This window comes from Miniopterus natalensis, chromosome 16 (genome assembly GCF_054644295.1).
Source record: "Miniopterus natalensis isolate mMinNat1 chromosome 16, mMinNat1.hap1, whole genome shotgun sequence".
Taxonomy (NCBI): Eukaryota; Metazoa; Chordata; class Mammalia; order Chiroptera; family Miniopteridae; genus Miniopterus; species Miniopterus natalensis.
In genome coordinates this window covers 4,534,876-4,560,505 of record NC_142096.1, presented here as the reverse complement: position 1 = coordinate 4,560,505, position 25,630 = coordinate 4,534,876, and the positions used below count along the sequence as shown (strand labels likewise).

The window sequence follows — 25,630 nt, the reverse complement described above, 5'->3', positions numbered from 1 at the left end:
GTACCGGATGCTGACCATGAGCTCCTCTAAGGGGAGTTTTAATGTTTCCTATTTATCATTCAAAGACTCATATTTTAGAATGACTTCCTGATGAAGTACCTAGCGGGTCGGCAATGGCAACTAGCATCACCTCTAAATTGCTGGGTAGGGATTTTTTTCCTAGTTCTGGGGCATCTGAAAAAAATACCTGCCAGATGATCATGAAAAGGTATATTCCGGCCACTCTCTGAAATGAAGACTTGGGGTCAAACCATCGGACGTAGGTCCAGCTAGCAGGGGTGAACTGCAGCACAGCTCTTTTGATTTTCCCAGTGGTGGTGTGGATGTCCCTGTAAGAAGAGAACAGCTCCAGTGACAATCTGAAGAGATAAAACGGGATGAAAAAACCCCAAACCAAAGGGAAAAAAACACAACACGGGGCACTGACTGTTTACAACCAATGCTCAGAACAAAAAGATTCCTTTCCACTTGAACTGTCTCTCCGACAATGGCCTCTATTCACAGGTGAGGCTCTGGGGAATTTCAGGGACAACAGGCCCAGCGCAGGGCTCGGGGCACTGCGCAGCCAGAAGGGGCCTTAATTTGTGAACTGGTGACAAACGAAGCTCAGAGGCCCAGCGACAACCTTCTGGAACCGGGCCAGGAAGGAGGGTGCTAGCAGGAATCCAGTTCTCACCTACGGTTTGCCTCCCAAGTCAGGCCTTTTAGTAGAAAACATGCTCCATATTCTTTTTATTATTTTTTTAAATATGTTTTTATTGATTTTAGAGAGAGGAAGGGAGAGAGAGAGGAACATCAATGAGAGAAACATCCACCCACTGCCTCCTGCTCGCCCCCTACTGGGGATGGAGCCAGCAACCCCGGCATGTGCCCTGACCGGGAATCCAACAGGCGACCTCTTGGTTCATGGATCAAAGCTGAACCACTGAGCCACGCCGGCCGGGCACAACCTGTATTCTTGAGGCCTCCCACACCACTACTTCACCCTGTTCGTCCTCAGATAAGCAAGCAGTGATTTTTAATCCTAGAATTGACTCCGTTTAAAATTTCACACCCCTAAGGCAGAAACCGTCCACACATCACAAACGAGAACACTTAGGCTCAGAGAGAGAACTGGCTGACGCAGGCTCAGTCTGCTATGGAAATAAGTGAGGTTTTACACAAAATAAAAACAGCTGCAATTTTCACATCACTGCCGCTGCTCCTTTCCTCCTCGACGGCACGGTCCCTGCCACAGTCACGCTGAGCAAGCTCAGAGAAGCAGGTGAAGAACGACAGGGGCGTGCACTGTCCTCCGGGGGCAGAGGGGGAACTTGCCGTGTGAACTAGACAGCGACAGCTCCCTGAAGAGGTAGCAAGTGAGCCCGGTCGGGAAAGTGAAGGCCCCTGGCCCCCGGGAACACAGTCAAACCCAGGCAGACAGGAGTAAGTCACCGGCTCAGGGTGTCGGGTGCCGAGGGTGGGGAGAAAGGGACCTCGCCTGTGAGTCCGTGGGCGTTCACTGTCCTGAAGACCACGAGAAGCTATCACAGGGGAGCGACACTGGGAACGGGGCGTTCTTTAAAAAGTCACCCCAGCAGTGCTGTGCGGAGGCTTTGCGGGGCTAACTCGGAGAGAGGGGGCCAATAAATCCGGTGACGGGAGCCACGCAGGCGGAGGCGGAAAGGCGGGAAGGAGGAGGTGGTTTTGAGAAAATCATACATGACTCGGCACTTCCTGGACGAATGCCTGAAATTAGGTTTACGATCGCTGACGAGTTTCAGTGACCAACGTGTAACCTATCCCTGGCCGTCCAGGACCGTGCTGCAGAGCCGCAGGCGGCGGGGACGCAGGCGCCGGGAAGGCCGCGACGGCGGCCGGGGGGCGGCTCACCTGAAGCTCGCCCAGTGGTAGGTCCTCATCTCCAGGAAGCGGCAGACGACCATGCCCAGCCAGATGCCACCGCCGTTGCAGAGCAGGATGTCCAGGACCACCTGGTCCCACCAGCACTCGGCGAAGTTGGGCAGGAGGTGCATGAAGAAGAGCTGAGGAGCGTAACAGACGGCGGTGACCAAACTGAAAACATGCACCACAGAGAAAGGTACACTGCCTTTCGATAACACATGCTTTAGGAAAAGCTGCTGACACGTCAGTTTTTCCTAATGTATTGAACAAAAAAAAAAGCAGGGTCCGTAATCTGTTCTCCAAACAGCACTGATGCCAACAGCTCATCTGCCCTTGAAGAAACGACGGCCCCGCTTTACAAACACTGCTGGTGAGCTACACCGGCTAACGACAGCGTGAGGAGGGCCGGGGGGGGGGCGGTGTCCATACCTCCAACAAAGCCCTGGGAAAACACTCAAAATTAGCAGCCTGATAACCCGAGCTGTGCGTTACGGAAACGGTCCACACGGACGTGGGTAAAACAGCGAGGAAGCTGTGCACGCAGAGTGAGGAGGAGAGGTCGGACCTTGACGACAGACGTAGGAAACTGAGGGCTTAGCGGGAAACCTCACGCCAACTGATCCGCAACGATGACGACCGTTTATTAAGCACCTCCGATGAGCACGGGGGTGAGACAAAAGGGAGCCAGGGTTCTTATCTCCGGGGCAGGAATCAGGAATCACGTGAGGTGGGCTGTGGCAGGCATCAGCACAGGGACATAAACGGAACACGGTGGGGACAAGACAGAGCCATTCTGACGACGGCCACTGGAGCTGGTTTCTGCCAGGATATACTGAAGCGGGGTCATTAAGGACAGACGTGACCGGCTTCCAGAGATAGGTGAAGACGTTTCAGAAAGGGGAACAGTAATGTCAAGGGTGGAACAGAAGTCTAGGGCAGAAATTGTTCCGTTCAAAACAAGGGGCCTGTCGGCTGTGTCCAGGGCAGAACACGCCGCTGTGTGAAGGCCCATTTTAAAGTCTGACATTAGAGAGAAACTGCCTGGCCTTCTCTGAAAAGAGGTAACCCTTATAATTACAGAGTAATATAATTACAAAGTATAAGAACAGAATAAAATACTCTGAAGTAATGTAATGAAACTAGTTAGCCGGTAAACCGCCCACTTACTTCTAAGCAGATCTCATTACCCTTTATTTGTCTCACTTGGAATTTCAATTTCATTCTTTAGCTTGATTTCCTATGTGCGTGTGTTGTTGTTTTTTAAATTTTTTGTTGAGTGATTTTAGAGAGAAAGGGAGGGAGAGGGAGGGAGAAACATCGATTTGTTGTTCCACTTATTTATGCATTCTTTGGTTGCTTCTTGTATGTGCCCTGACCCAGAGATCGGACCCATATTGGGACGATGCTCTAACCAGCTGAGCTACTTGGTCAGGCTCATGTGTTTCTCTTTAAGAGTTGTGACATATCAGGCCCAGAAAAGCAACAAAACCTGCCAGCTGGACCAGCTGCACTAAATGATAACCCCCCACCCTGGTGCCAAATAATCAATCAGTGGAGACCACACCCTGAAGGGACACACCTGGAAAGCTGCTGAATATTACGAGATCTTCCCCTGGACCTCCCCTAAGATCTCCATGCCTAAAACCCTTGGGACAGAGGACCCAGCGCTCTCCCTCCGGGAGCAGCCCCTGCCTTTCCCTCTCTCTCCCCTTCTCCCTGCCCCCTCAGGTGCGTTACCATTACCTTCCTCGCTCCCAAGTCCCAAAGGCCCTTCCTTTGCCTCTAAACTTGTTTCCTAAGCCCATTTCTTCTAGAAATTACTTCTTCTGTCTCTGTAATTTTACCAAATAAATGTTCTCTTGCCAAAAAAAAAGAAAAAGTTGTGCCATAGAGGCACAGTTTAAGTTAACAAGAAGCTATTTTTCCCTCACAAAGCTGTAAAACAGTCCTAGGGGTGGTTTCAATCAGTTTTGTACCAGAGGCTGGAGAGTGGATCCTGACTGAACCGACAGACCCGCTTCCCCTACCTATAAACTGCACTCGGCAGGGCCGGTAACGGCCTCGCCCCTTACCTCCGTCAGCTCCCAGGTGATGCTGATGGTCCAGCAGAGGCCGTAACTGCGGATCAGCAAGGCCTTCATGGCCCAGCCCCAGAAATGCCCAAATGCAAAGATGTCGAAGTGGCTGATAATCCTCTCCCAGGTGATGACGTGACAGTTCACAGCATACTCCTGTTCAAAGTGAAGGGGGGTAATTAACGATATTCTAGAAATCAGCTGGCCTCCAGGGTTCTAATAATAAACAGGAACTGATGGGACCTTGGTAACTAATACATGGCCTGGCCTGCCCAACAAAAACAAGTTTTAATAACTGGAGATTCCTGAGGAAACATGGATAAGCGTTAGAATTCATAAGCTAAATTGCTCTGCTCCGAACTGCAAACGCTAGGCTAAAATGAGAAGCAATTCACAAATGCTTATACATCTCAAGCGGTGCCACACAGGCTACGGCACCTGACCTGTGTTAAGGCCAGTAACAAAACATAAATAAAATCCCAATAATAAAGAACAAACAGGATCACAATAGGTTTGGAAACTTAAAAACGCCTCTAAATATCATGAATTAAGGAGAAATCGTAATGGAAAATTAAAGTATATTCAGTAATAAATGACAATGAAAATATTATACATTAAAAATGATGGCCCTGGCTGGTGTGGCTCAGTTGGTTGAGCACCATCCCGTGCATTGAAAGGTTGCGGGTTCGATTCCCTGCCAGGGCACACGCCCAGGTTGCAGGTTTGGCCCGATTGGATTGGGGTGCGTATGGGAGGCAACCGATCGATGTTTCCCCTCTCACATCAAAGTTTCTCTTTCCCTCTCCCTTCCTCTCTCTCCAAAATCAATAAAAGCATATTAAAAAGTAAAGGAAAAAAAAATTGGGGGATTCAGTTAAGCAGAATTTAAGAGGGAGACAAAAAGCCTTAAATGTCCTATTAGAAGAGCTGAAGCATCGAACTTCAGAAATCAGAAAAAACAGAATAACCCCTCACTCTAAAATGTACCAAATTCGCATAATTTTAAATATTAAAAAACAATAAAGCTTTAAAAGATCTGGTTCTGGTATCTCTGTTTTTAACGTGTCCTGACATAATCCCCGCCAGCACTGCTTGCGCAGGTGAGGCACATCCTGCCCGTCTCCCGCTGGTCGGAGGGCTGGTCTCAGCAGCCCATCCTCTCCCTGGGGCCCAACACTTCACCTACAAGTCCTCTCCCCTGAACGGCCCCAAGGGTTTCCTTTCCTCCATCTCACCACCACTACCATTTCTCGCTTAGATGTCTGCAATCGCTCTTCAAAATTATGAAATGTTTCAGACAGCCAAGAGCGCAGGTGATGCTCTAATACACCTGAGCACCCACCTGCAGCTTAAGACTAGAGATTCTTAACAGGCCTCCCTGTGCTCACTTTTGCTTCCCGTTACCGATTCTCAACATGATTCTACAGATGATGAATCCAGTCATTCTGGGTGTGGGTGTGTTTGTGGGGCGGCATCCTTCCCGTGTGGAAGGATCCCCACGGCGGCTGCACGCTCCCAGCCTCCTGCCCCACGCTCTCTCTCGCTCCTAAGGTTGGTGACCTTGGGAGAGGAAAGAACACGTGAACTCCGATGTCTCTGGGAATTATTTGCCTGCAGATGGTGCAGAGGGTTCCCGTCTGGTCCCTCCTCTTTGGAAGCTGTGGCTGTCCGGTGGGACAGGAGAAGCAGCCTGGCTGTATGATCAAGGCCACGCGGCCAGGTCTAAAGCCGTCTGCTCCGCTCTTTCACAGGAAGAAATCAGCTGGTACTCTGAACTCTTTTTTTTTTCTGTTTCCAAACTTGACTGGAAATGGGGGTGTTATTAATTGACCCCCTAAAGCACCAATACAGGTCATGTAACTGCTCTATTTATAAACCTTCCATGGCCTTTTATTACATTCAGAGTAGCATCTAAACTCCTCAGTAGCATCCATGAGTTTGGATGCTCCCCAGTCTCAGGAACCTTCGATGAAGCCCCTCCCTGCTGTTTCTTGTTCATTAGATGGGGTCTGTCTCTGGCCTCAGAGCCTGCTCTCCTTGTGGGAGCATCATCAGCCTTTTCTTTAGTCTGTACCAGACGTCAGGCACTTAAGGGACAGGGTGGAAAGCAATTGCATTACAGTCCTTACAGCCAAAGTACAGAGAAGTTTTAGCCAAGGAAAGAATTTTGTGTGATTTAATGGAACTAATGAATGCAATGGCCTAAATCACTAGAGCTGGCCCTTCATGGCCGGCAGGTGGGAAGGATCCTGGCACCGAGGGAGCAGCCACAGCTGCCATCACTGAGGAGCAGGCGTGCTCCAGGCACCACGCTAGGCCCCGTGGATAGCATTACCTCTTTAGTTCAAAATAAACTCCCCACTCAGAGGACGTTACCCAGCGGCCTGCCGCTAACAAGTGATGGAGGCAGAATGCACCCCACGCTGTCCCACGGTCATGTTCACTCTCCCTGCTGTCCACCCCCTTTGCTCTGAGAGGATTTCATCTCCCTGTCTCACTCCTGGAAACCACGCACCTCACCAACCTGCCCAGAGACCTGGGGTCTAGATCTCCGCACAACAGGAGACACGGAGCAGGAATGACCCTGGGGTCTAGGTCTCCACACACACAGACCCGGAGCAGGAATAACGCTGGGATCTAGGTCTCCACACACACAGACCCGGAGCAGGAATAACGCTGGGATCTAGGTCTCTACACACACAGACCCGGAGCAGGAACGACCCTGGGGTCTAGGTCTCCACACACACAGACTCGGAGCAGGAACGACCCTGGGGTCTAGGTCTCCACACACACAGACCCGGAGCAGGAACGACCCTGGGGTCTAGATCTCTACACACACAGACATGGGGCAGGAACGGTTTAGAATGTGCCCCCAACTCCTCCGACGCCAGGGCCCCCTAGTCTCTGAGAACACCGACGGGCACATACCATGACATCAGCCTCCCTGGTGGCGTAGCGGAGGTTGGGGTCCAGCCAGTACATCAGGGACTTCACCTGCTCGAAGTTCAGGAACAGCAGGAAGACCAGGAAGAGGAAGTAGAGCACGCTGAGCCCTGAGGGGAAAAGGCAGTGCCACCTGAGGACAGGCCGGGCCCAGCACATCGCACGCCACGTGAGTCACTTACGGCCAAGGCGGACCCCGACTCCGTGACTCGCCCCATCCCAGGGCCCAGGGAGCACGTCTGTAGGCACCTTTTTGGGTTTGCATTTATGCACCAGCTATTTTTACATAAATTTTCAACTCAAATGAAGCCCCCCACTGTACCTTTTTATTATAATCCTTTCAAAATAATTACTTCAAGACAAAAAGAAAGCACCTGGGGAGCAGGGGTTCTCAAACTGCAGTTCATGGATGGGTTTCAAGGTCCATGAAGACTATGTAGAGCTGTGTGTGTTTGTGTGTGTGTGTGTGTGTGTGAGTATGCATGTGCGTGTGTGACTGTACATGTGAGCAAGGGTGCGTGTGTATGTGACTGTGTGTGTGAGCAAGCATGCATGTGTGTGTGACTGTGTGTGTGAGCAAGAGTGTATGCATGTGTGTGACTGTGTGAGCAAGCATGCATGTTAGGAGCAGACAGAACCCTGCAGGAACCCTAACCTGGACCACTCGCTGGTCCCCAGGTGTGCTATCCTCCCAGCATAAGGGGGCCGGTGGGGTGAAATGGTTCCCATGTGTGAGGATGTTGATCAACACCAGTACTTCATTTTGTGGCAAAGATTTTAATAAAAATTTTTTATTAGGAAAACCAAGAAATAAAAAGCTATAAAGTTTTTCTGTAGAGTGGTAAGTAAAACTGCTATGATAATATACAGGAAAAAAATTTTTAAGTAGAATATATTTTAAAATCTAATGTGTAACTCACCAAAAACCATTCTCCATAAGGCTGGATGTGGCCGAGTAAATGGACCTGTGGAGGTAACATTACAAGGTTAGAACCAACTGATTTCAGAGACAAGACTAAAGACAGTGCTGCTGATCTCCAGAGATAAATAATAGAAAGCTCTTTACTTAAAAATTGTTTGACGGATACTTTGAGGTCAAAGTCTAGGTTGAAATGTTTTATCCACATTGTAACAACTGTAGCCACACTCATAACAGGCACAAGTTTTTGTTTTTTGTTGTTTTTTTAGAACTCAGATCATCATTTCCCAGGGAAACAATGTTGTAACAGTAAGCAGGCTACCAGGCTAGCCTTTAGTGTATGGAATACATATTGTACCTTAACAAGTGAAATCCCCCTGCCACCCAGGAGCTCCAGGGGAAAGAGGTCTGGATACTGTGCTTGTGTGTGCGTGTGTGCATGCGTGTGTGCGTGCATGTGTGCATGCGTGTGTGTGGGGGGGTGCACTGACTTATTCTGAAAAAGAAAGAGAAGAGAGAGAAATACTGCGCTTTGAAAATAAGCGAGATGGGGACTGAGACTGAGAAAACTCTGCGCATTGGAACATGCCGGCTTTTAAGATCGTTACCTGTGGTAACAATTCCATACACGGGTGCAGGCTGCAAACAACGAAATCAAAGGTTCCACAAGATGAAACTTACTCTGAGCGACACACCAATACTTTCGCTTCTATTTTACTTCACTTTAAAAAAAGGTGGAAGCAAGCAAGCTGGACCTTGATTCACCACAGTGATCTACGACCAACTGAAGGTCACGACTCGCAAAGGCCGAGCACTGTTCTGAGGGCACCTAACCTACCTGGAGCCGCCCACACCCTGGAACAGCCTTCCTACGCTTGGAGGGCTTCTGGTGTCACGCACCCCACGTCTCCAGGGAGATGCCAGAGCTTGCTGCCCAGTTTTCTTTATAACTAGGGCTTGGTTTTTCAGTCGCACCCACGCCAGACTTGCCTCCGGGGCTGGCGATGGTGAATATGCACAGCCCTCCTCTCCTCTGGTGCCGGCCGGCCGGACCCGCGGTGGGCCGGTGGCAGCGGAGGCCCTTGGGGGTCACTGCGAAGCGGCAGTGGGCCAGGCTACAGCTCATGCTCCCTGGGGTTTCCTTGCCAGACCGGTCCTGAGGGACATGCCAGTTTCTAGCAGCTTTCCTGGGAGCGTGTTTCCTGGCCTACAATTCCTCCTCAAGCCAGCCAATATCCAGTCAACAGGCTTTTAAATCAGCAGAGTCAGCTTCTGTTGCTTGCGACAGGGAATCCTGTCTGCAGCAAATGTTACGCTAATTTTATTCTGGAGCTCATTCTAAAATCTGTCCCTTCCTCAGGCTACATGGAAACATACAGGGGCTGCTGCTTTTGATGAATCAAGTTCGCATTAGGAAAATTAGTTACAAGTGATCCCCCACCATCCGATTCTATCCAGTTCCTGAGTAGAGATGGTGAGAATTCAGAAAGTTAGTTTGCTTTGTGAGAGACTCTGCTTTACCCAAATTAATCTGGTGCCTGAACTTTGGGTGGCAGGTGGTAAGAGCTAGAGAGTGAGAAATTTATTTAAAGTCTGTCCAAATCTGTTCAACTTCTGAGCTCTGACAGTGAGGGCCGGGACACCGAGGAATATCTGTATTATTTTTAATCACCTGCTCCTTTCTCAGAAAAGCACAGTGAAGCAGAGAAACCAGAATGCCCTTTAGATAACGTGCTTAACTTTCTTCAGACCTAACAGGGGACCCCAACTTTCTCTACACTTTCCTCCTACAAGGTCCAACTCTAAACTTTATTTGGCTTGCAACAGAATTCCATGCCCAATCAACACTTATAATCCTATGCTCAAGAGCAATGGTAATATTAATTTGTAATAGCAGTACTTTCCTGTGCACTGTGTGTCAGGCTGAAGGCTGACCCCCCCCTTTTTCTCTTAGTTCTTCTGACAGCTGGGTGATGAGGGTTGGTACCATCATCCCATTGCACAGATAAGGACCCTGAGCCCCAAGGAACTTGCCCAGGCTCACACAGCTCTCAGGACTCCCCTCTGGTCTGAGAGCACGTATGCATTTCTCCAGCAACTCTGTCAGGCCTGGGCCAGCTCAGGAGGGGAGGCTGAGGAGGGGCTGAGGGGCTGAGCCAGGACTGTCTCAGGGCCGGGAGAGCAGGGTGGGAGAGGGAGCTAGTGGGTGGAGCTGAGGTCCTGCAACGTGGAATTGATGAGCAAGGCCGGGAAAGACCGCAAGGACGGGAAATGCCCGGCAGCTGACGGGAGTTCCCGCACACCGACCAGCAGGAAGGCCTCCCAGGTCCTCGCCCACCGGTGATTACTTTAAGCCTTCGGAAAGCAGACGCAGCCCCTGAGCTGAGCCTAAGCAGTGTGTTCAGAGTAAACGAGAGGACAGACAGGGTGCTTGAGAACCTGGAGTTGAGGGGCCTTGCAGCTCTCCTTAACCTACATACACCTGCTCCAGCCCAGGGTACTTCCCTCTGTTACTCTGTGCTTCCCTGGGACGGGCACACGCTGTTCCAGGACCTGGAAAGAGAACGTTCATTTTATTGCAGTGCTGTTTGGTTTTCTTAAGCCTTGGCTTAACCCTAACTGAACGGTTTCCTCTTTTTTCTAGATTTCCCACTTATATATCACAACATCACATCACAATGTTTCTCAATAAAGACGTTTTAAGAATGACCTTTCGGCTTTGCACACTGAAACGCACTGGACCTGCAACAGGCTTAGGAACCCTGACGCCTGGGTTTCAGAAGAGGTCGAGTACCAAGCCGCTCTGCCCCGAACCGGGTGGGTGGGAACCACCTGTCGTACCTACAACGGGTGAGATGAAGCCCTGGAGAATGCAAGGTGACCCTTTCAGAAGCAAATTCAAATCTGCCCACTTCTCGTAACATTACTTACTAAGAGAACCACCTTCACCATCAGACAGGAATGTTACTAAAATATTATCTTACTTTTTTAAAATCTGAGAATGAGGCTGGTATTTTTCTAGATCACCCACACTTGGCTACTCCACTCGAGTCGCCTTTTTTAAGCCACACCTTCCACAGCACAGTCCGCCTCGTATTATCAGTATCACCCACAGCCTCCTCTGAACATCTGCTTTACCTCAAGGCCTTCTCCACAGATCTCACCTCCCAACAAACTATTTACAAGGTTCTAGCAAAGGGAGGATTCCTTCGCTTCCTCTGAAGTGGCCTCTCTCAGGGATGCTCCTTCCTGCTTTACCCCCAACCTGCTCCACGCTGCCTGGAAGGGCCTGGATCTCCAGGCGTGAGAGAGACACATCGACTGGCCGCCTCCCGCACACGCTCCAACTGGGGCTGGAGATCGAGCCTGCAACCGAGGTGCGTGCTCTTGTCCAGGAATCGAACCTCTGACTCTTGGGTCCACAGGCCGACGCTCTAACCACTGAGCCAAACTGGCCAGGGTTAGAGTACAGAATTTTAATCAGATACTAAGAGCAAGTTTAATTTCAAAAGACAAAGAAACAAAATGTTTTCATCATGAGACTAGGAGTATTTAAAAACTACCTCAGAAATTAGAAATAAGGTCACTGCTTGACTTGCCAGCAACAGTTATACCTGCAACTAAGTTTAAGGGACTGAACCTTTGGGAGGTATAATTCTTTAAACAAAAACTAGAAGTTCCATTTGTATCCCCAGGCCCCCTTAGTCTGCTTCTTCCCTTATTATTTTTTTTTTCAGCTTTATTGAGGTATAATTAACAAAACTGTAAGGTATTAGAGTATTATTAAAGTTTAAATATCTTTTAATTGAGTGTTGACCCAGGATCCAAGAGGTCACCAGGTTCGATCCCCCCTCAGGCACATGCCTGGGTCTGGGGCTCGGTTCCAGCAGGGGGTGTGAAGGAGGCAGACGGGTGTTTCTCTTGCATCCATGTTTCTGTCTAGCATTCTCCCTTCCCCTCTCTCTAAAATCAATAAAAACATATTTTAAAAAAAAAAGTTTAAATGTCTCTTTAAAAAAAAAAAACACAAGAAAAGTAAATAAAATTATTTCTATGCAAATTTTAAACCTAAGAAACAAAGTTTTTTAACAAGAACAAGTAGTGGGGCCGGAGACAGAGATGAAGTGGCGAGAACGTTTTTTTTAATTAGAAGACAGTGAACCTCTGGGTCACCTTCAGACCTCAGAGATATAATCAGACCATGCTGAGCTCAGAGACCTCAAATGAGCCTGAAGGACAAACAGATGATAAAATCAGGAAAATCAAGAAATACTACTACTTCCCTCTACTCAAAACACCTTAGAGAAGTGCTGAATGGTGTCTCTCCTGCAGCTAAGCCAAGGGAAAGAGAGAGCTAATACTGTGAATTATTTTGCTGACAGATTCATGACTTGATTCAACACAGATTCACTGACAGGCCACTGTGGGCCAGGCACTGGGGTACAGCGCAGACTTGGGGGCCTTGCGTGGGGGGTGGAAGAGGGAGGGCCAGTTCAAGGAAGCCTTCGGGAGCCAGAAAAGCACACAAGACGGTTGGGTATCTGTTGCAAGAAATCTCAAAGCCAACTGGAGACTGGAATAGCTTTCTGAATTTCACGGCAGCGATACAGTGAAATGGTTATAATTACACTCCAATTATAAAATTACCCTTACATTCGAGTGCCAGTTGCTGTAATGAGATGATGCAGGTAGTATTTAAAACAAACAAACAAACAAAACGTAAGGGAAGTAAGGGAACCGAAAGAGATGGAGAGAAGACGGCAGGAGAGGAGTGTGACGTGCTTTCCAGACCCTTCCTCCCCTCGTCTCTCCTCAGGGTCTCTCCCTCCGTGTCTGTTTACAGGGCTGAGCTCAAAATGGAACCTGGCCACCTAGGCCTGTTAAAATTGTCAAAGGAAATTTTAAAAAATATGTCTTTATTGATTTCAGAGAGAGGAAGGGAGAGGGAAAGAGAGAGAAACATCAATGATGAGTCGCTGATGAGCTGCCTCCTGCACGCCCCTTGCTGGGGATCGAGCCTAAACCTGGGCATGAGCCCTGACTGGGAATCGAACCCTGACCTCCAGGTTCATGGGCCGACACTCAACCACTGAGCCACGCTGGCTGGGCAACATTTTTCTTATTCCTTAAGCCATTTTGAAATGGCTTCCTATTACCTGTTGTGGCCAAAAGCATCCTGTTATAAAACCCTATGGAGAAAGTCAAGGGCTTTCTTTGTTATTTAGACTCCATACAAAAAAAAAATCACAGGGCCCCCTTCCTGTAGGAGTTGACCGATAGCACCACACAATAGCATATATGAACTCACACGGGCATATTTGGGCCTATACTCACGCACACAGAGCAGCCTTCACTAGGTCAAGGACACATGCACCCGAAGTTGCCAAAACAGAACCGTTCTGTGAATGCCATCCACTGCGGGCACTGCCCAAAGTGTCTTTCACGGAGAAGACAAATGCTGGGCTCTGTTTCTCCGATTCATTTCATTACTTAATTTGAGAATATGTGCCAAGGGTGGGGAGAATCAAAATAAGGTGACAACACTGGAGCAAGAGGGGCGTAAACACTCCCCTCGGAGAAGCAGCCCTCCAGCTCTGTGGCTCCTGGACAGGCCTGGAGTCTGAATGGTGACTCAGGCAGGGGACAGCCACACAGCTCGGGAGCATCCTTCCCAGGGGCCCGGCTAATTGCCGTTTCACCTCTATGGCACCTCCCAACGCCCCCCCCAAACTTCAACATATTCAACAGCATGCTTTAGTGTGAAAAACGTACAGTTTTACTGTGTAAATAAATGGACCTTTAGAAAACAAGATGGACAGTGTGTCTGCTATTAACACAGGGCTTCCGGAGAAACCCTCAGCACTCCCCTCCCTAGCACCTCACCCTCCTCGTGAGGAACAGTGCACGGCCCGTCCCCTTCCACGGCCATCTGAGGCCTTGCCTGGGGCGCGCTCTGCCCACAGGCGGCGGTGTGTGAGCCAGCGCACAGGTGGGGCGGGGCGGGACGAGAGCAGGGAGGCTCAGCAATGCTCGGCTGTCCACGTGTTCCCCGCAGGACTCAGTCCTGGCTGCGCTGGTGGGATTACTATGCTACCAGCAAAATAACCTAAGAGTGGTGCATAAGATAAGCAAAGATGCAGAAGAAAATCCCACTGCCACCATCTTAAAAAGCCTGAAGGCTTCGCCAGGATACTGTGATTTACAATATATATTTGGAACAGGATCTTTGTCCCCGTGTTTGACACACAGCTCCTAAAACCCTTGGAATTTCCTAAGTGATGAGAGCAATAAAGTGTCTCTTGTTATTGTTATTTGAATGAGGTGACTTTTGGAAACCTAAGGGTGGGGGCTGGTTGCCAGTGGAGCCAACCGTGTGATGAGAGGGATGGAACTTTCAGTCCCACTCTTCCACCTGGTCCAGGGCAGAGGACTGGAGACTGACTTTGGTCACCAATGGCCAGTGATTTAATCAACCCTGCCTATGTGACAGAGTCTCCAGGAAACCTCACAAGGATGGGGTTTGGAGAGCTCCTGGGTTGGTGAACCCATGTAGCTGCGAGGACGGCGGTGCTCCCAGGGGGGGGCAGGGAAACCCCTTGCCCTTCCCACAGACTCCGACCACGTACTTGTGTGTCTTCCTCTGGCTGCTCATGCACAGCCTCTGTAGTAACCTGATGGGTTCATTTAGTGAGTGAACTGGTTTCTGAGACCTGTGAGCCTCTCTAGCAAACTGACGGAACCCAAGGAGGAGGCTATAGGGACCTCTGATTTATAGCCGTTCAGTACAGGTAACAGTCTTGACTTGCAATTGGCCTCTGATGTGGGGTCTGAGTCCTTAAGCTTTCAGAATTGAGTCGAATTGTAGGGCACCCAGCTTGGTGGTAGAGGAACACTGCCACCCAATACATACACACTGGAACTGGTGCTAGAATCCTATTTCTGTTAGGGGGAGAAATACTAACCATGCTCTGTTAACCATGATTGTTCTGTTCTGATTAAAGAAAGCACATTCTGAGCTGGTTGGGAGTTGTCTGCCCCAGGACATGGGAGCTAACCTCAGAATGCGGTCCATTCTCCTGATTGGAGAACTATGTATTATGGAGGAAAGACTAATAACCTCATTGCCGAATCAAAGGAGACCCGGAGGCGCCTCACCCTTTGCAGACTACCCCCCAGCCCACACTGCCTGTAACCTGTCCTTCTACCCAATATAAGCAGCTGGATTTGGGGGGGGGGGGGCATAGAGCAGATTTTTTTGTGGATGACCTGCTGCTCTCCCACAGTGTCTGCATTATTGGAATAAATGTTCATATATGGCTCATATATGATTCAACCCTGTCTTGGCTTAATGGGCTCAAGTAGTGACAGGCAGCCCAGGCCCATTCATTGTCTCGTTTCATTACCACCGTACATTTCCAGGTAGCAACTGATCACATTCACAATAAGCCTCTTACGTTCCACTGAATAAACAGAATAGAGAAGAAACACACCTTAGATATTTAAAACCTGAATGGGTCTTATGGAGCATAACTCATAAGAGAGACTGGAACAATTTCAAAACACCGTAACTGTCAAAGAGCAGGAAATAAAGTGAGCATTTAGAAATGGTCACGGAGAACAGTAATATTCTAGGAAGAAGGTACTGGAGGGGAGAAAGAAGAAGTAAAGCACTTTGTAAGGGACAATTCAAGGGAGGGGGTGAGTCTTAGGGATGGCAGAATACCAAACTAGTTTTTTAACAAAGTTTTTGCCTCATCCTATAATCATGAGGGGGGGGTAAAATTCACAGTAATATTGTCCTTCTTACCTGCCGAAGAAAAGTCATATCCCAAACATATAATCAGCAAAGTGTGATAAAAGACCACTATGACAGCAAGTTATTAATCAATACTCATTACAGCACTGACCCCACCCCGGTGAAACGGAGTAGCCGAATAACTGCACGTTTATGACTCGGCCGATGACAAAAATAGCAGTAAGAGCAGCAGCTGCCATTCACTGAGCTTGCAATCTGTCAGTCCCCACGCAGGGACCTGCCCCGTATTAGCGGGTGAGCCCTTCCAGCAGGAGTAACCGCAGCGTCCCGACCGAGGCCGGGGCCGGGGGCAGGGCGGGCAGCCTGCCTCCAGGGCCGGAGCCACCGCTCCCATTATTGTTTTATCCCACTAGTGTTTCAGCTTCACCTTCCAGACGGCCTGCAGCTCAGAAACCCCGAAGGGGCACCACGCACGCGAGACGCGGGAGCGCCGCCACTTACCGTTGGGGAAGGCCAGCACACTGATGATGAGGAAGAAGAAGACGACAGAGAGGATGCCCCTCCAGATGTTGTCCTCCGGGACAGAGTCATCCCTGAAAGCAGGAGAACAGAGGGTCATTCTCAGGTCCAGGCCCAGGCGGAGTCGGGGTCATGATGTGACCACTGGGCGCTGTGGACTTGACTTTGCGGAGCAAGGTCATCCGTACGCTGCTCCCTACTCGGTGTCATTCCCGAACACGACACGACCCCCTAACGACGTCCAGCTCTTGTGAAAGAGGCGACTGGCAACCTCACACACCAACCCGCTTTCTGCTCAGGCAAACACTGGAGAATCCCTCTAAAAAAACCCCAAAAAGCCTAGGGTGTCAAAAGGCAAGGTGGAGAAATGCCTCTTGGTTTCAAGAATAGCTGAAGAGGACCTTCGTGATATGGACGGTGGCAAGGAATCTTCAGGAATCAGAAAGGAAGCGTGAGATGGTGAGAAAGGGCAGGAGGCGACGAAATGACACGATCAGTCCGTTTAAGTGGGCCACGGGCTCTCTAGGGCTGAATGAAAAAGGGGGGGAGGGTGTGGAATAAAAAGAAGGCACCAGTAAAAAAAAATGTTAAAAGAGAAAACAAAACACAAGATTTAAAATCAGACCAGAAGACAAGGGACATCAAGGAAAGCGATGCGCTTCCTCGGGGTCACGCCTGGTCAGCCCCCATCCTCTGCAACTCCAGGAGCTGACACGACCCCCCTGTTGGTTTCTACGTTGTCTGTCTTCCCTGTAGAAGGTCAGCTCCCGAAGGCAGGGAATTATTCACTTGTTGTATCCTCAGAGCCTGGCACATAGTAAGCCTAATTATTGATTAGGGAGAAAATTTATTGTGTAAAACAAAATAAAAATTCCCAAATGAACATGTTCTTAACATTGATGATGGAGAATTAGTTCTTGACACTTTACGTTAAAAAAAAAAAGTCTAGTAACATACTTGGGGCTCAAGAGAAGCAAACAAAGGGAAAGGAAAAGAGAAATATTAAGATTTTCTGAATTATTGATAACTACTGAGAAGCCTGGGAAAGGGAAGCTCGGCGTTCCAGCTTAAAAGTACGCAGGATGAGTAGACAGAAAATCAGAGAGAAAAGGGTGGAAGGAAATATTTTAGAGACAAGGAGACAGCAATACATTTAAAAATAGCTACAAGAAGTTGTGTTTATATGGGGAGGGACTGCGGTAAAAATCTTTCAAAAGAAATATTAAATTAAAATTAAACATTACTAAAAGGTGAAAAAAGTAAAAAATATCTTAGAAGAAAACCAAGTGAACATAAAAAAAAATTGAGAACGTCAGAGTGCACGCAGAGGCACGGAATGAAACAATGGTCAGTCACCCAATTAAAGACCAGGTCCCGGGATGCTGTTTCACAGACGGAAGTTAACTTAGATGCCAGCTTCTGTTTAGACTAAGTTTCTGCACTCCTCGGAGTCATTCCCACACTTATGACATAAGGTACTAAAATAAGGGGTCACACAGGTCCATGAATATCTCTTAGGTCTTCCCATGGCCAAACAGCACTAACACGGAGGCTGGGCAAACAAGGCTTGACTGTTAATTTCGATTCATACAGATCTGATTACAAAACCAAACTACAGAATCAGACAGACTTCTGCCCGCAGAGAATGCAATCCGATGTTAATGGGCACTCAAACGACTCAGCATCTGCCCAGAAGTTACAGGCACAGCCCTAAGAATGCCAGCCTGATAAGAATGCCAGCCAGGAGACTGCGAGGGCACTTGTGAGGCCCTTTGGCTTGGGCAGGGAAGCAAAATCCAATTTTCAGGGCCACCAGCTTTTACTGAAAGGAGTGGGGGGACCCAGCCTCCTCTCTCAGACCAACATCCCGCTACTGATACTGGTATTGATGAATAATAAAAGCTCGTCTTGATCAGGTATCTACTGTGTGCCAGGCACTGAATGGCAGTTCATAAACATTATCTCCAACTGTCACAACCCATTTGCAAAATGGGGCATTAACCGGAATTTTCTACAGTTAATCATGAAAAGTTGCCTCACCCAGAATGCCAGCTTCGTATGCTAGCTCTTAACCTTCATATTTCCCTAAAAGGGAGAAATCACCACAACCTGCTTTTTACTGATGGGGCCTGGCTCCAAAGGTCAAGTTTTCTCCCCTGTCTTCAACACTCATAAGCCTGTGTGACCTTGGGCAGGTGACCCAACCTCTCTGTGCCTTGGTTTCCTTCCCAGTACATCAAGGGTAATAATAGTTCTACTTCACAGGGCTATCGTAAGGATAAAATAACACGTGCATGGTACTTGGGTCAGAGTCTGGCACAGAGGAAATGCCTGGAAGCCCTTCCTTTCCATCTGCCCTTCCATCCTGCAGCAAATGCCTATCATCGGGGTAGCTACTACTCTGAGGGCTGAGAAGACAAAAGTGAACAGACAGGGTCCTTACTCTTGAGAGAAACACAATCAAAAGGGACAAGGGGACATAACACTAAATTATTAGCTTAGCCTGCTTTAACCCAAGAGAAAAAGTTTCTTGTTTTTCTGTTTTTTATTTGCTGGAACTGTCTCTAATGAACCTGACCCCCATGACTGGCCATTTTTGGGGCTGTTCCCATCTCGTACAGGCTTTTCGAGGGGTCTATCAGGTTCCCACTTCATGGGAGCTCAGAGCTTTCTGAGCTGCCTGATCCCCATCTCAATTTCTCCTGGCCTCGGGATTCTTACTCAACTGAGACATTCTGCTTTACAGCAAAGCAACACAAAAGGACTCCGGATTTCAGGTGTGAGCTGGGACAGCTCCCTGGCCTCCCAGTTCCTGGGTCTGCTCCTGAGAATGACCATCTTGGTCTCAGCCAGTCTCTGCTGCTCTGAACTTTGCAAAGAACTTTCCCAACTGGCAACTGATTAAACTGCTCTGCAGTCCGGGGGTGGGAGGGAGATTATCTTTACTTGAAGACTGAGGAAAAGAGAGCTCTTGCTTTATCTTGCTCAGTTACACACTGAGACACAGAGACGGGGTGGAAGTAGGAGCCAGGCTTCCGGGATGCTGGCTCTAGGTCAAGACTGCTACATTGACCGATAAGATACAGACACGCCCAGGAAGCAACCTCCTTTCCTCTCTCTGCTAAATTTAGGAGGTGCTACAGAAGCATGCTGGGTAGCCCTGACCACATATGGTGAAAATGCAAATGGACAGGTTACAATAAAACTGTAACTTAAGCTCCAGAGGGCAAGGGCCCTATCTTACACCTGCCAGGTACCTCTGTTGTCCTGCACAATGCTTGGCACAGCAGGCATTCTCAATATAGTGGGGCACCAGGAAAAGCAAGACGCTATGGCTGAGTGGGCTCAGGAACTCAGGTACTGTGAGGATGAGTCATAGCCTGAGTCCACAAGGTCCACGGATAGTGACTTTCCTGTCCCAGTGGCCAGTGACCAAGCAAGTATTCAAACACTTCAACTCCTGTCCAATCACTGTTTCACCCAGTACAGGGAGCTGCCCAGGGAAGGAAGACTGTCCTAAAAGCAGGAAATCTGTAAGAAAAGCCCTGAGTTTAAAAAAAAAAAAAAAGTTTGCACTCAGAAAAAGTTTTGGACTCAGATTCTGTGTCAGTTTGATTTCTGACTATAGGCAGCAGGTGAGACTTCAGGAAACCACAGCAAACTCTACTCACATACATACAATCTTTAGACTAGGCTGTGTCCCTGGGTGGGGCAGAGAAGAAAGTCCAGCCTTTATCCTGACTCCCAAGGCTGCTATGCTGACTGTCCCCCCTGCACCCCATCTTTTCCTTCCTTTCCCTTTGAGTCCTTGAAACTGAGACACATGGGTAGGGTCATGTTTATGAGGCTGGTCACTGTTTAAGGATCCTCTCTCCCAAAGCTAGTTAACATCTGTCTTCCTTGTAACCGGGAAAACTTAGTCCCAGTTACAAGGAAGACAGATGTTAACTAGCTTTGATATTACCTTTGAAGATGACAATCACTTCCTTTTATACAAAGTTATGGCCCTTATCAAGTTATAGTTAAAATATCAACTAAATAAGAATAATAACATTTTTTAAAGTCCTTATTGGGTAAATGTATTTCTTGTATTTGATTCGCTCAGCATTTATTGGGTGTGTATCTTGGGAAGATTAAGAGATTTGGTCTCTAGAAACTGATTCAGAAACAAATACGACAATACGAGCGATACAATAATAAAAGGTGTTTGGAAGTATGTAAATATTTCTTCCTCTACACTTCCTGGAACAATCAAAAACGGAGTCAGGGAGGGGGACCATCCAGGTGGGCTGTGAAGGATGCCATGGGCTCATGGGCAGGCAGGAGGTGTGGGGAGGCACTTGCCAGTTGGACAGCTGCCAGCCTGGCACTGGGTGTGGGGCCGGTGAGCTGTCTGGGCCTGTTGTGTGTGCTGTGTACAGGTGGGGCCCGCACAATGCTGGAAGCAGACCTGCTCTACAATGAAAGGCCTTAGGGGTCCAGCCCTGGCCTGTGCGGCTCAGCTGGCTGGAGAGGCTGGCTCCACTGTTTTATTGCCAGGTGCCTCTTAAGGAGAGGTGGGCTACTGTGAATGTGATTTAGTAGATTTTGATGTTTTCAAACCTAAAGCTTGAGTTTTTGAAAGGAAGGCCATTTGACATTTCCAAGTCTACCAACCTCTGTAAGCAGAGTAATTATTATCCTTGGAGCTTGAGACTAAAGTTCTCCTTGTCCCACTTTGGCTGAACTTTTAAGACATGTGCCAAAGCACTTAATTTATAGAAATACTTATTCTGAAAGGTAGCGAAATGAGCTTTTTCAAACCTTGGGGAGAATTCGATAGCATCTGGCGTTATTTGTAATGACAGCGACAGGAATAGGACATTTAAATGCTGTGATTTAACCGTGAGTTGGCCTAGTTGCTACTTAACAAAAGGACTACTCGACAAATCCAAACCTGCCTCAGACTTCTGTGCACAGTATCTAATCTGTCCCGATCCTGAATTCCTGCTGTGCCTCACGAGCATGTGGCATGACCCAGGTACTGCTGTTCACACGCCAGTAACATGACACCCCAAAGTATTCCATGTCCTATTCTTAGACCACTAGTCTTTGGAAAATGAACTTTATGACATATTTTTACGGTTTTACAGAAAGACTTGTACTGAACTAGTACAAGTAAACTAAAATCCTGTTATAAAATAAGTATCAGGTCCCAGAGATAATCATTACAGAAGAGCACAGAATAAATACTTTCTGTTTAAGAAATCACTACTTTCAATCTTATTTTTGACCAATATAAAGGTTTATTTAACAAAAGTGCAACATAGCAATGGACACGACTCGATTTTTATGCTGGGGTGAACAGGTGCTGGGGAGGGGACCGGGAGCAGCTGATTTCTCGGGTGAGCCCAGCCCTTTATCCCTGCGCCAAGGTTTCTAGCAGGCAGGCGCTGCTTCCTCTGACCCACCCCCAGTACGGTTCTGCTGTTCGCTAGTTACCATCTCCACACATTGACCCACCACCCGATTCATAAAGGGATCGAGTCTCCGCAGTATTCCCTGGACATGTCTGACACCGTTTAATTTCCAGGGAAACCTCTTGTCCATAAATTTTTTTAACTCGGGACAGTGAGCTTTGCTCATGGTGTCTACTCAGCGAGCTCAAAGATACCTCCAAATGAGCGCTTTCCGTTTTTATGGGGGAAAACAGAATTATCGCTACAGTGCACCACTCTAAAGGGTTACAAATCATTGCAATATGTGAATGATATAGTAATTACTAATTGTATGAATGGTGCTTATGGTTTACATAAGGTGAAATTTATTATTAATTAGTTCTTCAGTGTTTGATTTCTGTCTATGAAATTAGTGCAAGAAATAAAATTATCATTTTTGGAAAAGACCACAGTTTGAGATTCAGATTATGCCTTTTCTATTACTTTTGAATAGCTGTTAAAATTCATATTTATTTCTTATACTTTCGCTGCTGCAGTTTATCAGCTGTTTTGGCAAAATATGCTGTAAAAGGGAAATTCCAGGAGAATGTGACTTCCTATGTTACAAGAGAGGAAGTGAGGTCTACTCTGAAGGGGTCTAGAATAATATTAAAGATAAAAGGTTGAAGCAAACTGCTCTTCTTGTTTCTCATTATTTAAAATAAAATAGAATTACTTTCCTTGCACTTATTCCATCATTGCCAGCCCACATACGAGATGAAGTTAAACTGAAGTTAGTGTGAAAGTGGCATGTACATCATCTAAGCAAAGCAATGTCCATCTTTCCAAAGCCTTTTTGCTTTTTCTCAACTGTAGAGCAAAAAACATCCTCAATCAATGACAAAGACAATTTAGAAGGTATTAGCAGACAGTAAAATGACTTAATGACAACAGCAGCTATTTTTTACTAGGCACTTACTATTTACACTGAGCTAAACTCACACTATCTTAAAAAAAAAAAAAAGAATTGAACCCTAATGACAGACAACCCTGTAAGGTATTACTAGGTTATTTTTATTTTACATACAGATAAGGAAACTAAAGCTTAGTAAATTAAGTGGCCGCAAAGCTATTAGGTTGTAAAATCATGATGAAATATTTGAGGGTAACCATAATGAGGGACAAGACTGATTTCTCTCCAAAACTAGAGATGTATTCTTGGTTGGACACCAGGAAGGTCTGGTCTCACCCCACAGCACAGCACTACCAGAAAACTCTACAATAATGGTCGCTGTACCGGCACTCACGAACAGTAAGCAACTGTCACGTGTGCTTTACAGCTTTAGGCAGGTTCATGCAAATAGATAAACACTTAAAATAAAAGCCAGGAGTCAAATGAACGATAAGAAACTAGTATAATGTGGGAAGATATTATTTGTTTTATGAAAATCTGAAAAACTGCAATGATTCCCAAGGGAGGTACCATTGGCCCTTGTGTGTAAACACACACACGTACACACACGGGTATATTTAGAGGGCAATTAATCCTTTGCTGTACAATGCTGTCCCATGTGCTATAATACATTTAGCATTCTTTTTTCTTTTTTTAATTGAGTTAAGAGAAACATGCATGTGAGAAACACAAACGTAATGGGGATGGAACCTGCAACCTGGGTATGTGCCCTGAGGGAGGGCGCTCCAACCCGGCCACACCGGCCAGGGCACATTTAGCATTCTTAACCCCGCCCACTAAACACCAGAAGTCCTCCCAAAGCTAGTGAGCCCTGAATACACCCCTGCACATTTTCTGTTGACCTGGACTGAGAGCCACTGATTGTTGGATACAAACACTGGGAGAGAAGAAACTGACACTAACTGTGCAGCCGGCCCCAGGGCTGTGCTAAGCACATCCACACAGATTCATTCATTCATTCAATCTTGTTAACCCCCTATGAGGGCAGGTACACCCTTTCTCCCCATGTTACAGGTGTGGATCCCGGGCTTTGGAGAAAGGTTAAGTAACTTAAACAAGAACACAGGTAGTTTTGAAACCAGCCATCTCGCTCCAAAACCGCATTTCTTTGGGTTGGTCTGCTAAGCCATAATGGAGTGGTAGGTATGCCTTTCCTCTCTTTCAAGAGGTTCATTCAGCAGACATAAATCTTTGTAAGTAGGATGCATGGGTTGTGTGGCCTTACGAACCGGGGATGAATTAGTTCCCTGGGTTGGCGTTGAGGAGGCCACGAGTGGGTGACAAAGAGGCATAAGATGTGGGTGTCAGGAGCTGGGCTGAGCAGCACTCTGCATGGGTGTATGTATATATTAGAAGTGCTGAGTGAGTGTGAGCGTTCCGGGGACAGGAGAGCTGTGCCGCGCCGTGTGAGGTTTACGTGTTAACCCTTCCTTGGCCTTTCCCACGCCCCAGGCTTCGCTGCCGTTGCGCGACACTATCTCATTTCAGCAGCATGCCAGGCGACGAATGCGCAGTGTCTACGGGGCAGAGCGGGCACGAGGGACGGGTCTGCTGCGCGGGGAGGAGAGGGGCCGCTGCGACGCTGTGGGGCAGGCGGTGGGAGGCGGCGAGGGCCCGCCGGGACCTGGGCGCAGCGCGCCCGGGAGGCCAGGGCGCCCGCCTCGCGCGCGTTTTCACGTGGCGGGTGCTGCCCGCACCGGGGGAGCTCGGGAAGGGGCCGGGGCCGGGGCCTGGTGCGTGGAGGCGCGGTGGGCCGCGGCGTTTCCAGCGTGCGGCGCTGTGTCCCGAAAGGGATGCACACGGGATGATTCATGCGGCGTGTGCGGTGCCAACGCGGGCTGGAGAGGAGGGGGCTGGTGTCGTGATGGGAGTGGGGGGCCATCTGAGTGCGGCGGGGGGGGGTCGTGCCAGGCGCCCCGAGAGGGTTGGGGGTGGCCCGAGGCGCTGCACCCGGAGAGGCGGTATAGGCAGGGGTGGGGGGCTGGGGGTGGGGGGTAGGGGCGCGCGCCGGGCAGGGGGGCGCAGAGGGCTGGGGCGCCGCCGGGCCCCGGGCCGGCGGAGGAGCTGCGTGGGCCGGGCTCGAGTGCAGCCCGGGCGGCCAGGCGCCGGCCGCGCCCCCAGCCCCGGGCCCCCGCCCCCGCCCCGGGCGCCCCCCGCGCGGCCCGCCCTTCTCACCGGGTGAAGGCGAAGTACATGAGGCTGACGATGGTGAAGCTGAGCAGCGTGATGGTGTGCGGCCGGTAGAAGAAGTCGATGGTGATGTCCTCCACTTGCTGCTCGTTGATCATCCGGAAATGCATCCTGTAGTTCACGTCGTCCTTGCTCAGGGTCCGGCTGCCCACGCAGGACGCCATGGCGCGCCGCCCCGTCCTGCCGCGCCGGCGGCCCCGGCCCCTGGAGGCTGGGACCCGGGACGCGACGAGCCGCAGCGCGACGGGGGCCGAACGCGCGGCGCGCCCGTGTCTGGCGCCGAGGACCCGCCGGGAGCCGGAGGAAGGACGGGCGCCCGAGGGCGGGGTCGCGGCGGCGCCATCGCGGCCCCGGGAGGGGGGCGCGGCGGGCCGAGCCCCGGCCGGCGTCCCGGGAGAGGCGGCGCCGCGCGCTCCCGCTGCCGTCGGAGGCCCCGCGGGCGAGGCCGAGGGCGGCGACGGGCGGAGGGGGGGCAGCCGAGGGCCCCGGCCGGCGCTGCCCCGCGCGTGCCGCCCGCCCCCCCCCGCGCGGCCGCCCGGATGGTCTCGCCCACTCCCGCCGCGCCCCACGTGGGAGGCGGTGCCCGGGCGCCTGCGCGGCGGGCGGAGGCGCGGGCGCGGGACCCGGCACGTGCTGCCCCCCGGCCCCCCCGGGCCGCGCCGCCCGCTGCGCGACAGACCCCGGCGCGGGGCTGCGCCTCGGCACAGGTACCGCGGCCGCCGGCGGGGCCGGGGGCCTGTCCCGCGGGGCTGGGGTCGGGGCGCGGGGCCTGTGGAGGTCTCGGCCCCGTCGGGGGCGGTTAGTTTCGTTTCTGCCCCTGGCTGATGCCGCCCTAACCCGGCGCAGCGCGCTCTGCGGGGGCCGCGGGCGGCGGGACTAGGGCGGCCTCGCGCCCCCCGCTGCGCCCTCGCAGGGGTGGCGGCCTCGGGCCGGTCGCGGGCCGGGGAGCGCGGA

General features: G+C 49.8%; 1 protein-coding gene across 1 annotated transcript in view; it reads right to left on the bottom strand.

The window, feature by feature from the left end:
• Positions 1-24,887, bottom strand: part of PTDSS1 (phosphatidylserine synthase 1) — a 34,403-nt gene extending 9,516 nt beyond the window's left edge. The window contains exons 1-7 of the mRNA XM_087825291.1: positions 24,662-24,887; positions 16,079-16,170; positions 7,823-7,867; positions 6,888-7,012; positions 3,957-4,115; positions 1,873-2,024; positions 188-329 (exon numbers count right to left, since the gene is read on the bottom strand). Coding sequence (XP_087681417.1) covers positions 188-329; positions 1,873-2,024; positions 3,957-4,115; positions 6,888-7,012; positions 7,823-7,867; positions 16,079-16,170; positions 24,662-24,840 — 894 coding nt within the window. The 5' untranslated portion in view covers positions 24,841-24,887. The remainder of the gene's footprint in view (positions 1-187; positions 330-1,872; positions 2,025-3,956; positions 4,116-6,887; positions 7,013-7,822; positions 7,868-16,078; positions 16,171-24,661) is intronic.
• Between the last annotated feature and the right edge of the window lie 743 nt (positions 24,888-25,630).